This window comes from Echeneis naucrates, chromosome 11 (assembly GCF_900963305.1).
Source record: "Echeneis naucrates chromosome 11, fEcheNa1.1, whole genome shotgun sequence".
In the NCBI taxonomy this organism is placed as follows: Eukaryota; Metazoa; Chordata; class Actinopteri; order Carangiformes; family Echeneidae; genus Echeneis; species Echeneis naucrates.
Window position 1 is genome coordinate 19,244,398 of NC_042521.1, and position 13,930 is coordinate 19,258,327.

Genomic DNA, 13,930 nt, shown 5'->3' on the forward strand with positions numbered 1-13,930 from the left:
GTTTTTGTTTTATTTACCTCTAGAACATAACTGCTGATTCCCTGGCAAAAACTGAATTTCAAAAGCTTCAGTCTTGGATGTAATAATCAAATAGTACTGAGTGTAGACTGATGAAAGCAAGGATTTATTTTAAAGCCACAAATATGAGTGAGAAGAAGTGATTTCGTCCTAGTACTATCTGAATTAATTGTAAAAGGTCAACACAACAATAATGATTGTCCCTGTGGATGAGCTTCATAATATTTAATGTGACATTACACCATCAGCAAGGAAGTCAGTTTGCATTAGGTATAACAAGACAAGAACAACCACTCTGAAGAATCACAGAGGTGCCAACACAATAAGACACAAAATGGGGGTCTGAAATAAGAGGAAAAGTAAGTGACACAATAACTTTCACTTTCACATGACAGAATAACACATAATACCCAGGAAACAATCTGCCCATTACCTGAAGTAGGATAAACTGCTGTAAATAATGACAGCATGGCTTTGAGGACTTAAATGACCTATATTTTTGTGCTTTTAGTATGTTCTGAGTAATCAGTATAATCTGCTGGAAAAATCTCCTACCTTCTGGAGACAGACTTGTGAAGCAGAGTTTGAAGCCAAACCAACTTTGATGTCATCCATTGGTTTGTGACCTACATTTTGATGTCTGCTTTGTAATTTGTCTGTTACCATCTTGGTTTTTTGAAAAAATATATCAATATATTTGGAGGAGAAGGTGACGCTGAGGAGGAGAATGGAACCATCATTTTAAAAATGAACATCACATTGTAAAACATTTACTGAGCTAATAGATCAAGACGTAGGGTCATTTTACCATAGACTTTATTTTTCCAACCAGCTGAGTCACTTCCTGATTGTCATTAGAGAGAACACAGGTTTAACGCTCTGCAGCATTGACATCACTTCAGGAATTGTATATCCATGCTTAAATGGATCTCACGCTCCAAACCAGTAGAGCTAATTTTCCTCCATCTTTCAACTAAGAACCTGAGTGATGTTTTTACTGTCACTTTTCGCTTTAATTACACCTGTGTATTTTGTTGTCTACTATTGACAATTGGCATAATGGTTGATTTTGCCTGAAACTATTATCACTAATAAATACAAAAATAAATAAATAAATAAAATGCTGAATGTAATTTCACTTCAAACATAGCTTCATTTTAGAATATGTGAGGGAGTATAAACTAAAACAATTAAAGTATTAAAACTGCATTTTGACTCAAAGCAAGATGATGTAATATTTTGTGAACTGTATGTGCATATTGTGATATTAATCAAAATTAATCAAATTTGCACATAATCCATGCAGCTTATCAGCTCCTATGTCTGCTCGCATGGTCACTACCTGCAGCTCACTTTCATTCACAGCTGCTCTTATTTAACACCTAAGACCACTGTTGCTCTGTTCACTCTAAAATTAACTGCTGTTTTCTTTTTTCTTTTTTTTTTATTGCACAACTTACAGGAACGAGACAAACAAACAGTGTATGTATAAAAATATACTTTGTTTATTGAAAATGCAAAAGTGCAACAGACAATAAGTCACTTTTATCTTAGTCAGGTGCTTATACAAAGCATCATGGTTACAGTTAAACAACTACAACACTGTTGTATAAATTAGAGTATAAAACTGTACACAGTCTTACAGTATTTACACAAGTTGTATTTGTCAAATGGTAAAATGGTCCATCCTTCTTTTTAAATATACAGCAAATAATAGAAATAACAGCGACTTATATTCTGGTTCTTGCCACTGGTCATTAGACCAAAGCATCAAAATGGAAAGTGGAAACACTGAACTAGACTAATCAGCAGTTAACAATCAACCTCCAAGCTCTGAAGTTGCCAGAAAGACTAAATACCTTACATCATGTTAAACCAATGATTCCTGTATTATAATTACTTTCAGAAAGATGTCTCATTTGTCAGTTAAAGACAACAAAAGCTTTTGTAATGATGAAAATAGAAACCTTTTAAAGTCACTATGTCAGGAAAACAGACCTGAAAACATTCAGGTTTTTTGCCTTTGTTTAGTTTGTCAATCTATGGATTTATCTGCAACTATACACTAGAATACAAAAGAAAAATTGTGTATTGTTTCTTAACACCAATCTTTAACAGCATATATCACAAAACTATTAACTATTTTCTATAATTTTATTTATTTATTTTTCTTTATTTTTCATTTTAAAACCTCCATTGTCAGTTTATATGGCCTATCCATTTGGATGTTGTCAACCCAAACAAGGTTTTTGTTGCGTCTGACAAAAGTAAAAAATTTGTGCCCCTTCTTAAGAATGTGGTTGTCAGCAGGGAGGGTGAGGTTGGCTATTTGTGTACAACACTTCCATCACATACTGCTTTCATAGTCCCCGACCATCCTTCGCATGTAAGATACCAGGAAAATGTCGTTATCTTGAGGACAGTCATGATGACAGGAACAGGTCTTGATGAACATCATCTTCTTGGTGAAGACGTCACCCTCTGGACAGAAGAACTCCACCTCAGTAGTGATTGTGGTGTGAGGTGTGCAGCAGCGGTTGTCTGTACAGACACCGCAGAACTTTGGCTTGTACAGTCTGGTGCTCAGGCAGCCCGACAGCTCAAATCGTATCCCTTCCTGAGCCTTAGGTGTTCTGGTACATTTCTTCCCCTTCTGTAGGCCAGATGATAAACTGTGTTACATGTCAGCACCATCATAGAGGCATATTCATCATATGCATAATAGTACTATCATTAAATATAGTAGCCAGGGTCTATATTCAAACCCCAGCCACCACACAAACCAGTGGTAGCAAATCGAGATTCAGTGTTTGCTTTGGCAGGGAAAGTGAAATAAAGTTTAATTGAGTTTTATTAAAAAGTTGCCAGCCAATACCAGCCTTTTTGATCATATCCACTAAACTTTGAAGGCTCACTGAAAAGATTGTGTTTGGGCTATATGTGAACACTGAATACCATCAAATTTCTTAATTTCTTAATTTACATATACCTGGTAATGGTCTGATTTGGATTCTGATTCTGATTCTGATCACCTGTCATTTATGCAGAGCTGTCTCCACTGGTCCAAAACAGCTGTTGTGATTTGGTTCAATTCTTACCACTTCTTTTATTCTACTAAAATGTGCATGCTAACAACCTAGCTATGGCCCAGGTGAACTTTCTTAAGGCTTTATGTCTTTCTCACCTTCTCAGTGGGCATATTATAACCTCTTTGCCTTGTAAAAACAATGAAACAATGAAATAAACCTTGCGAATGAAATGTTTGTACTGTGAGTAATGAGGAATAATCCCTCCTTTAGCAAAACAAACCGACCTTGATTTCTTTTTCCTGTTGGCTGTTGCAGGGTCGGACAATGCAGATCCTGGTCTGCCTCTCCAGCTGGCATCGCTGGTTGTCATTGGTGATACGGGATGAGATGGCCATGCCACAGGTGGCTGAGCACTTGCTCCACTCCGTTGTCTGGACTATACAGTTATCACTGGGGGTCTCTCTGAGCGGGCCATGGGAAGACACTTGTCTGAAGACCGAGACGGGACTTGAGGAGGGTAAGGGGTGAATCTGAGAGGATCCTGCCAAGAGAGGAAAAAGTGAGAGTGATTAAACTAAATTAAGATAAATGCAGAGTAAGCTAGAGAGAAAACTAAGGGGTGTCTATGTATGTGCAACCGCTAAATGAATTAGTCATGCAATTTAATGCATCCAGGTTCTTCAGTGATTCCCCATCTCCTATACTGCCACCGTGTCACCGTGCAAGGCCCAATGCTTCAGTTCATCCATTTACAGTATGATTTCCTGGAAAATTATCATGACTTCATAGACTGTATCTTCTGATGGATATGCCCTCTGATTTGGGACACAGGTCATGTTTTAAATTGCTAAATTGCTAAATTGAAAGCACTAAATAAGGACTGTATAGCACCCTTTTCTTATTATGCCAGTAATTAAAACTACACCCCCAATCAGTGAGACTTCAGGACAATATCAGTATTATATCTGATATATCAATAAATCTTAAACATAACTCAAATCCTATTAAAGAATGAAAAACTCTGACACCTGATAATAAGAAAGGTGACACTGACTGGCAACCACTGACTGGTAGTTGTGGTCCTGTGATGTCTGCTCACACACCCACTCCTCACAGCATTTCCCGGGGATCTGGATACGGTGTGGGTACGGGCAGTCAGGGGAGGGCAGCCGTACATCACTGGCACACATTGGCACACAGCCAATCTCTCCATTCATACACACACAGTGGTGCTTACAGCTGGGCTGGAAGGACTCCCCACTGCGGAAAGTCGCCCCACCCAGGTCACAGGTCTGACCCTCCTGAGCTACAGAGGACATAAAACACCATCACTCATCTTTTATAGATTAAAATACATACAGCTGTTTTCTTTAAAGTCTATGTCTATATCTCATAAATGTAAACTACTGCATGGTGTGAATATACATATTCCATATAATACATAGGAGGAAACTCTATTTTGTTGGTTGTATTTTCTACTTATTTGGCTAAAGCAAAATCTGCTACTGGAAGAGAAATAGACAATCAAATATCTTTACCCTGCGCATATCATGAAAAATAAAAAACTTGACCATCTGTTAAAGAAAATGAATAAATAACATATCCAAAATGTTTGAGTAAAGATAAATCTTTAAAAAATCATGGGAAAAAAAAGACAAAAATCTGCAAATAAAATATCTTATTTGCTTTCACATCCCATCCAGCTAGATACAGCTGAAGTGAAGTAGTGTAGAAAGGAAACAGGGAGTTGATAAGTAGATAAGTAATGTAAACCATGGAATAGCACCATTTCTACACTGTAGTTCTATTTAGTTGATAGACACGTGCACATATTTGAAAGCAACTGGGAACATGTGGACAGTAAACAAAACCTAACATCTGTAGTTTTTTGTGGCTTGACAGTTTTCTCGATGTCAAATCATCTCCTGACGTTTTGTTGTATGTTTAATCAGTGTGGGGGCAAATGAAGGTGGGGTGCATTTTATGAAGCCTACCCATGCAGATGCCAGTCTCGGTGTCACTCAGCACAGTGTAGTCACAGTAGAGCGCCTTGTGATGGTCACAGGGTTCCAGCAGGGAGCAGGGCTCCCCCAACTGCCTTGCACAAACCTTACAGCAGCCACAGCCATCAAGAACCAGACTGGTCCCCAGTGGACAGAGGGGGCTGTCAGCAGGGCAGGCGCAGGGCTGTGGGCAGTCGTGGGCCGCTGTCTGCATAAACACACAAGGACAGAAAAGGACCGTCATTTCATCCAGGATTAAAGCCCAGTTTGCTCCAATAGCATCAATGAGAGATAGAAACTAATTCAACAAAAGCAAATGTGTTACTGCAATAATGACTTGAGCTACTTACAATCAATAAAGTTCCACACATTAATAACATTAGTTAAGCTGACAAATGCAAAACACAAGCAGGTAAAATCCTTTCCAAAATTTAAAAGTCAACATGTCAGAAAAAGAAAGAAAAACTGAATCACACACAGCTAATCAAGCCTCCACTGCAGACTCCCTGTAAACATGGCAACTATAAATTGAAGCAAATGCTCAAGAGCCTTGAGCCTGCATTCTACCTAATGACCATCAGAGGGCAAATTCACTGGTTGGAAGGACTGTATTGAAGTCTATGAGGAAATGGCCCTACTTCACCTTTCATTTATTGGCTCAGTGACCCACATACAGATAAGAGGTAGAAGATGAGTGAATGAATGAACTGCAAACTGCTACAGTCAATGGGAAAATCAAAGTTTATGTACTAACCCCAATAGTCCAAGCTGTTCTAAACCATCCTAATTAGACATGGCTAAGACAAAGGAGCTCATTGAGGACCCCTGGCTGTGCATTGTGGCTGCTCACAAGTCCAGAAAAGGCTAGAAGGCCAAATCTGAATGATTTCAAGTTGCATCTGTCCATCCATCCATCCATCCTTCCATCCATCTTCATCCGCTTATCCAAGGGGTAGTAGCTTCAACAAGGAGCCCCATACTTTTCTTTTCCTGGCCACATCGGCCAGCTCTGACTGGGGTTCCCGGGCCAGAGTGGAGATACAATCTCTCCACCTGGTCCTTTGTCTGCCCCAGGGCCTCCTCCCAGCTAGATGTGCCTGGAACACCTCCCAAGGGAGGCGACCATGAGACTTCTTCACCAGATGCCCGAACCACCTCAACTGGTTCCTCTCAATGCAAAGGAAGAGCGGCTCTACTCTGAGCCCCTCTTGGATGACTGAGCTCCTCACCCTATCCCTAAGACAGAAGCCAGCCACCCTTCTGAGGAAGCTCATTTCTGTTGCTTGTACCCAGGATCTCATTCTTTCGGTCATGACCCAGTTCTCATGACCATAGGTGGTGGTAGAAACAAAGATTGCCCTGAAGACCGAGAGCGACTGCAGTACTGCTCCCACTGCTCCGATTCTCCAGCCAATCTAACACTCCAAGGCCCCCCCACTCATGAACAAGACCCTTAGGTACTTGAACTCCTTCACTTGGGGCAAAGATTAATTCCCAAACCGGAATAGACAGTCCATCGGTTTCCTGCTGAGAACCATGGCCATTGATTTGGAGGTGCTGATCCTCATCCCAACTGTTCAGTGAGAGCTGAAAGTCACAGAACAATGGTGCCAACAGCACCACTTTGTTCGCAAAAAGCAGCAAACCCCTCTTCTCCTCAACTGTGCCTAGAAATCCTGTCTATGAAAATCACAAACAGGATTGGTGACATGCCGCAGCCCTGGCAGAGGCCAACCCTCACTTGGAACATGTCCGACTTACTGTCGATTACCCGCACACAGGTCTTGCTTTGGGCATACAGAGATTGGATGGCCCTTAAAAGTGACCCCCTCTCCCCATACTCCCACAGCACCCTCCACAAATCTCCTGGGGACCCAGTCATATGCCTTCTCCAGGTCCACAAAACACATGTAGACCAAATGGGCATACTCCCAGGCTTTATCCAGGATCCTTGCACGGGTAAAGAGCTGGTTCATTGTTCCAGAAACCATTTGGGCAGAACCCAAATTGCTCCTCTTCAATCAGACGTTTGACAATCGGCCTGACCCTCCAGTGTGATGCCTCTATAGTTGGCACACATCCTCTTTTTAAAAAGTGGGACCACCAACCTGGTCTGCCACCCCTGCCCCCAGCCCCCACAAGTTGCAGTGTATTCTTAAAAAATACAAAAGGTTAAACACTGTGGAAAATCTCGGAGGACGTGGTCGGAAACTAAAAGTAACGCCCGTGCTGGCCAAAAAGAATCTAAAGATCACCACAAAGGCCATCCTGGAGAATCTGAGCCCTGTTGGTGGCATTTTCTAAAGGCAGGCAACAGACACTGCACACTCCTGGGTTCCATGGACACAGACCAAGGAGGACACCACCTCTCCAGATAAGTCACACAAAAGCCTTTGCTTTAGCAAATAAAGGCAAATAAAGGCTTCGGGTTGAAATAGTGATTGCATAGTATGCCACAAGATGGCAAGACCAGACTGCGATTACACAGGACAGCAAACACTTTCCATGTTTTTTTTTTTTCCTCGCATTGCTCAGCATCAGCCCAGCAGGGTCAGGGAACAAGTGTGGAAGAGGAAAATATGACCAAAACAGAGAAGAGGAAAGACAGTCTTTATATGTTTTTTTCCTAGATGAAGCAAGAGCTTCAACAATTTTGAGCTTTATCATCTGATGTTAATTTTTTGAATGTATGTTTTCAAGAAGCACAACATCTTAACTTTGGTATAAATTGTAATTTTCACATCTGATTTTAAGTTGTTAAAGCAAACTTACCAATGAGATGAGATGCAAGAGAAGAGAAAGTGTGACTGTTGTTGCCTCAGACATGTTCTTGTGCAGGCCGTAGTCCTCTCATGCACTTCTGGTTCCTGCGGTGGGAAGCTTGCACTTGTTATTTTATCTGCAGCAGACTGATGAAGCCTGGGAGGAGAAACTGGCTTAAATACCAGCCCAGTGGGTGTAGCTGGAGAAACAAGAGCCATGGCACTCTGCTCCAAGTTGTGAAAATATCCCAAATCAAAAGGTCTTCTTACTCAGACAATGTCCTCTGTAACATCATTAGTTTGTATCGTTGTGGGGTTCACAAAAGGGTGACTGACGGGGGGACATCAACCGCTTAGGCTGGTAATTTAAACTCTTAATTTGAAAAACCAATTTGCAATGTGTTTCAGTTTGAATTCCAGCAATGTTGATCACAGAGTCTGAGACGACTTCATGTAGCAGAGGTAATGATCATGGAAAATGAGGGCAATGCATGCCAAACACTGACAAACTACAGAGCAGCAGTGGCCAGTAGATGCTCAGGGGGAGGCAGACACACACAAACTCGGCTGTTCTTAAATACCAGAAACAACCAATGTCACAATCTTCAGTAAAAATCGCAGGGCTGGCACCCAGGAACCATTTAATTCAGGATCAGCATGTTAAGGTGCTGAAGCTAAGGGGGAAATGAACCATGAAGGAGTTAAAACAGATGTACAATTTCATGTGAAATATCCAGGAGCCTTTCAGATGTAGCCTGGACTGGAGTCCCCATAGGTATCCTGGCTGTAGGTTCAATATCTTATCCAGGATATGTTTTCCTCATTGCGTTCACAAATACATTTTGATGTGATGACAAATCAGAAATTAACACTTAACACTAACTTAATACTAACAAGAAAATTTGACTGTTACATGCCAGGCAGGGGCATTGTATAGTTGTGTTTGTGGGGTTGTTTTTCCTTCCTGGTTTTCTCCCTCTCCCCACTGTCTGCTCTCCAGGTGCCTTCAACCTGATTGGGTAGCACCTGTGGATTGTGGCCTGGCCAATCACATCCAGGGCACTGTTATATAAGGACCATGCCTGCAGAGACCACTTGCTTATTCCTCTCTGCCTACTAGAGCTGCTGTTCATGGTGTTGAGTGCTGCATACAGTATGAGTTAACTTAGTTAACTCAAAAAGGTTTGTGATGTGAGGTTCAAGGGAGATGGTGTGTGATTGGGAGACCGGGTGAGATTTTGAATCCTTACATGGCGGCAATGTGCTGCCAAGTGAAGTCGATAACAAGTCCTTTCTTTGGATTATATCCTTGGATCCCCCAGGATCACACAGAAGTTATCACATGGAATTTTAAATCAAAAAATTTTGCCAGAGTGGAGGACCTAGAAAGCTTCAGACACTTCAAATCAAATCAAATCAAATTAGATTTATTTGTATATCACCAAATCATAACAACGTTACATCAATGCACTTTACATATAGAGCAGGTCTAGACCAAACTATTTCTAAAATTATTTAAAGAGATCCAATAGGTGAGAAAGCACTTGGCGACAGTTTAAAGGAAAAACTTCCTTCAAGATGCACAAACCTGGGGGGGGGGCAGCCATCTGCCTTGACAGGCTGGGTTGATTATTGACATATTATCAGCAGTGCGTCATGGGGCTTCTCGCAGACAACACGGCCAAGAGGATCAAGGCCGATTCCTCCAGAGACATACTGGATCTTATTACCACGGACAACCCTTCTAGGCTTATAGGCTGGACTACTGTAACTCATTACTATCTGGATGTCCAAACAAATCTCTAAAAAGCCTTCAGTTGATTCAGAATGCTTAAGAATATTAACAGGAACTAGGAAAAGAGATCATATCTCTCCTGTGTTAGCTGCTCTTCATTGGCTGCCAGTAAAATATAGAGTAGAATTCAAAATCCTTCTTTTAACATATAAAGCTCTTAATGGCCAAGCTCCATCATATCTCAGAGAGCTCATAGTTCCTTACTGTCCTAGTAGGCCACTCTGCTCTCTAGATGGAGGTTTACTTGTGGTTCCTAGAGTCTCCAAGAGTAAATTTGGAGGTAGATCTTTCAGTTATCAGGCTCCTCTTCTATGGAACCAACTTCCAGTATCGGTCCAGGGGGCGGACTCTTTAGTAATTTTCAAGACCAAGCTTAAAACTTTCCTGTATGACAGAGCGTATAGTTAAAAGTTAAAGTTATCTACTCTTTAGCTATGCTGCTATAGGCCTAGGCTACTGGGAGAAGGACTGAGCTTCTCTCTCTCTCTCTCTCTCTCTCTCTCTCTCTCTCTCTCTCTCTGTCTCTCCCTGTTACCCTCTCTCCCTCTTTCTCTCTCCCTCCGTCTCGCTCGCTCTCCCTTCTTCCCCCCTTGCATGTGCTGATAAGAACCATCCTTCTTAAAAAACACAGTTTCACCCAGTTCTATGCATTTATGCTGCATTTTCTAACCATGTTCTGCCAAAGTCTCTGTCTCTCCCAGTTCCTCTCCTCTCTCTCCCTGTCCTCATCCTGCAGGTGGTGACTCATTGCCATCCCATGTTCCTGCAACGCCTGCCTAAACCCTCCCCCCAATGCCTATCTCACTCTCTCTCTCCCACTCTCAACCCAACCGCTCAAGACCGCCCCCCCGAGCCTGGTTCTGCTCGAGGTTTCTGCCTCTGACCTGCTGGTCCCATATTTCATGAATTCTATACTACAGCTCAACTCCATGAACTTCATGCAGCAACATGTTCCTGCCTACACCCTCCTCCAATGCCTATCTCACTTTCTCTCTCTCTCTCTTCCACTCTCAACCCAACCGGTCGAGGCAGATGGCCGCCCCCCGCTGAGCCTGGTTCTGCTCGAGGTTTCTGCCTCTTAAAGGAAGTTCTTCCTTGCCACTGTCGCCAAGTGCTTGACCATCGGGGGATCTGTTGGATCTCTTTAAATAAATTTATAAAGAGTTTGGTCTAGACCTGCTCTATGTGTAAAGTGCCTTGATGTAAATTTGTTATGATTTGGCGCTGGCGATTTATACAAATACATCGGGTTTGAGGTTTCAAAAATTAAAAGAAAAGGAGAAGAGTTTCACTCCTGAGCAAAGCTCTGGCTCCTGGGACACCTGTTGAGGTTACAAAAACATTTTGTCTGTAGTGAGGTGAGCAAGAGGACTAAAAATAGCCAGGACTCCTTGACTGAACCACAGTGCTACCTTCCCTCTCTGCTCACTCAGGATGTTTTTCAAGTCTGGTACACCCCCACCCCCCCACCCACCCACACACCCCTCCCATCACTCTGTCGACTTTCTTCTTGCCCTAAGAACACTGTGTACCAACTTTGGCCGGCCGTTGCTTTGAAGTGTTGTCTCTTCATGTTCAGGAATGTGAACATCATCCCTGGCACTAACATTGCCATGGATGACAATGTTAGTCCATGTAGTAATGGACTGGGAGAAGGCTTGGATGCATAGGATGAATCAGAACTAGAGCTAACAGATATGATGAATCCTTCAACACAGGGAGAGTTAGGTTAGGGTAAAATCTTCAGAATAACAAGGAAGCAAACACACTTAACCAAAGAGGCCTAAACATTACCCTATTGGTAGACTGAGTAACCTGTGGAAGAGTGACTGTGAAATACATTAAATACAATAGGTCAATGGGATGATGGCTCTCGGGTGACCTGGACGGAACCCCAAGATAAACAAAGAGGCAGAGAGAGAGAATGCCCATGGAAAGACAGTGGAAACAAAAGGAGGAAGTGAGACATACCTGAGAGCAAGACCAGGAACAAAACTAGGCTCATGAAATAATCCTGAAACCTAAATGCAAACTCAGGTTTAAGTTGAAACTCCTCATGGAATGAAGGTCCATAAAGAGTGTACCAATAAATAAATGAATAAATATGTAATTCAATGAAACAAGGCCACTCAATAATGTGATATGATCAAAGCCTCAATAGCAGCCTAAATAGAGCTTTGGGTCCATTCACTTGCTTCACTTCATGGGAGAGTGGAACAATGACTGTCTATGTACTCTACTGTATTAGGAAAAAACAGCAGAGGGTATTTCAGGGCTCCCTGTGCCAACATTCACTCTACATCTTCAAACATAACATTATCTCTCCACTTACTCTAAATCTTTTGACAAAACAGCATAAGTTGAAAACACAAGAAGATGAGAGGTGGGAAAGAAACCTAGAAAAATTAAAAATGGTTGAAGGAATTTACTTTACTGCAGCTGTGCTTCTTGTTCATGACAGGAAGTGCCAGTCAAACCACAGGAATGCAAATAACTACAGCAGTCATGGCTTTCAACAAGAGAGAGATGTAAAGGGAAGGTTTGTGTCCATCAGGGATGCTGGAAGTCAGTCAGAGCTGGGAGACACAGAGAAAGTCAGTCCATATTATGATGTCATAAATGTAAATTTAAAGGCCTATAGAGTCTAAATGTATATTAAAGGTACGTAAAGGTAGATGATAAAGGTCCATATCGTCTTAAGTAAAGGTTAAAGCTGTATCATACCATACCATATGGTCTGGTAGATGTTGAAGGTACATACAGATTAAAAGGAAATGTTAAATACCAATACAGTCCAAACACAGGCTTCCATGTTGTCTTTGATGATGAATTAGACCAAGGTTCTTTATTACCACAGTGAACGTATCAATGGTCTCAGTCCACAGTGAAATGTTTACAGTATATTTTCAGAAACTGAGCCTTCAAATCAGCTGTCAGGACTTCTGGAACTTTCAATGTCACAGTTACAGTATATGAGTTGTGTGTTGCTGATTGGCACTGAATGTAAACATAACATTTGTGTGTTTACTGGAGAAAAAAACAGGGGTCCTTTAAGGCAAGTCTGTTATTTCTAATCATAAAGATGCCAAGCAATGTAAAACTAATCATAGCCCGGACAAAGAAACAGCAATAAATGCAAATAGGGCTAAGTTATGTCTTGAACCAGTACTGCAACCAGAACAGTTTTGACATTTTAATATAATTATCAAGAACTGAATACTTGTGATAAATTACATTCACATTATGTTACAGTTATTCACTCAGTACAGTAGGGGCCTTGGTAACAGTATTGGGTATTGATATATTATGTGTAGGAAGGTACAACAAAGTTCACAGGAAGAGCCATGCATTGTACATGCTGTCGTTTTAGGAGAGGGACTGAAACTTTTTTTTTTTTTAATTTAAAATTTTTTGTCACATGATATTAGGTGGCTGTGATTAAAGAGGGTTTCTGTTGCAGAGAAAATCCTGCAAACCCTGCCACAGTAGAAAATATCTGCACATACACAATGAGCACAGAATCCACCTCAGGGGAAGACTAGAGTGGTGTTCAACTATTCTGTTACTTGAAAACAACATTTACCTACTATTTTTGTGTCTACCATTTGCATTAATTGTAATTTTTAGGTTGGTTTTTACAGCACCAAGACTGGTAACCTGTAATGACAAGACTCCAGAAAGCCTGACACAGTCATTGTTGTTTGTGCCAATGAATTAGACTCAGCCCATACCCTACCACACCACCTCACTAGAATATAGTATTTTTATATTTATGTAAAAAAGAAAGTGATTATAGGTGTAAAATTTTCATTTTGTTGTTCCCTGCTTCCAGTGTGAGCTTAATGCAAATCATAGCATGAGCCCAGCTCTTTGTTTAACACACTAAAGGCTGATATATACGCTTGTCTCACTCTAAGGGGGGAGAAAAGTATGTATATTTTCCAAATTAGTCATTATTATTTATGTGTTCATTTATGACACTGCATTCTTTGTGAGGTGTATCAGGGGATCTGCTCTATGAGAGAACATGGCTGCTTGGAAGTGCATTGTCCACATTAGCTGCAAAGAGGACTGTTTTGTCTGCTAGGAGCTGGCACAGGTAAATGTGTCCCCTTGAATTTCAGCTAGAGCAGGTCTAGGAGGAAATACCACTGGCATAATGTGAGGGCAGACAGACCTCACTTCTCACAGTCTGGATAAATCACTTCAGCACTGCTGCAGGCTGAACCCAGATCAACAAGAAAGCGGTGACTGAATGCACGTAGCTGTGCACGTCTGTGAGCTGACAGCTCTCAAGGACAAGAGGGGGGCTTTCTAAAAGCA

The 13,930-nt window shown here is 41.5% G+C and overlaps 1 protein-coding gene across 1 annotated transcript; it reads right to left on the reverse strand.

The window, feature by feature from the left end:
- Positions 1-2,365: 2,365 nt before the first annotated feature.
- ccn2b (cellular communication network factor 2b) lies at positions 2,366-7,913 on the reverse strand. The gene is made up of 5 exons (XM_029514411.1): positions 7,823-7,913; positions 5,042-5,258; positions 4,098-4,353; positions 3,332-3,554; positions 2,366-2,671 (listed from the first exon to the last, which is right to left on the reverse strand). Exons 1-5 carry the CDS (start codon positions 7,874-7,876, stop codon positions 2,366-2,368), a joined length of 1,056 nt encoding a protein of 351 aa, XP_029370271.1. The 5' UTR covers positions 7,877-7,913.
- Positions 7,914-13,930: the final 6,017 nt, after the last annotated feature.

Coding starts and splice junctions, on each gene's coding strand:
- ccn2b (XM_029514411.1), bottom strand. CDS start 7,876: ATGTCTGAGGCAACAACAGTCACACTTTCTCTTCTCTTGCATCTCATC. Junction 5,259..7,822: donor TCTTGCATCTCATCTCATTG/GTAAGTTTGCTT, acceptor GTGTTTATGCAG/ACAGCGGCCCACGACTGCCC. Junction 3,555..4,097: donor CAGTCAGTGGTTGCCAGTCA/GTGTCACCTTTC, acceptor ACCCTCCTCAAG/TCCCGTCTCGGTCTTCAGAC.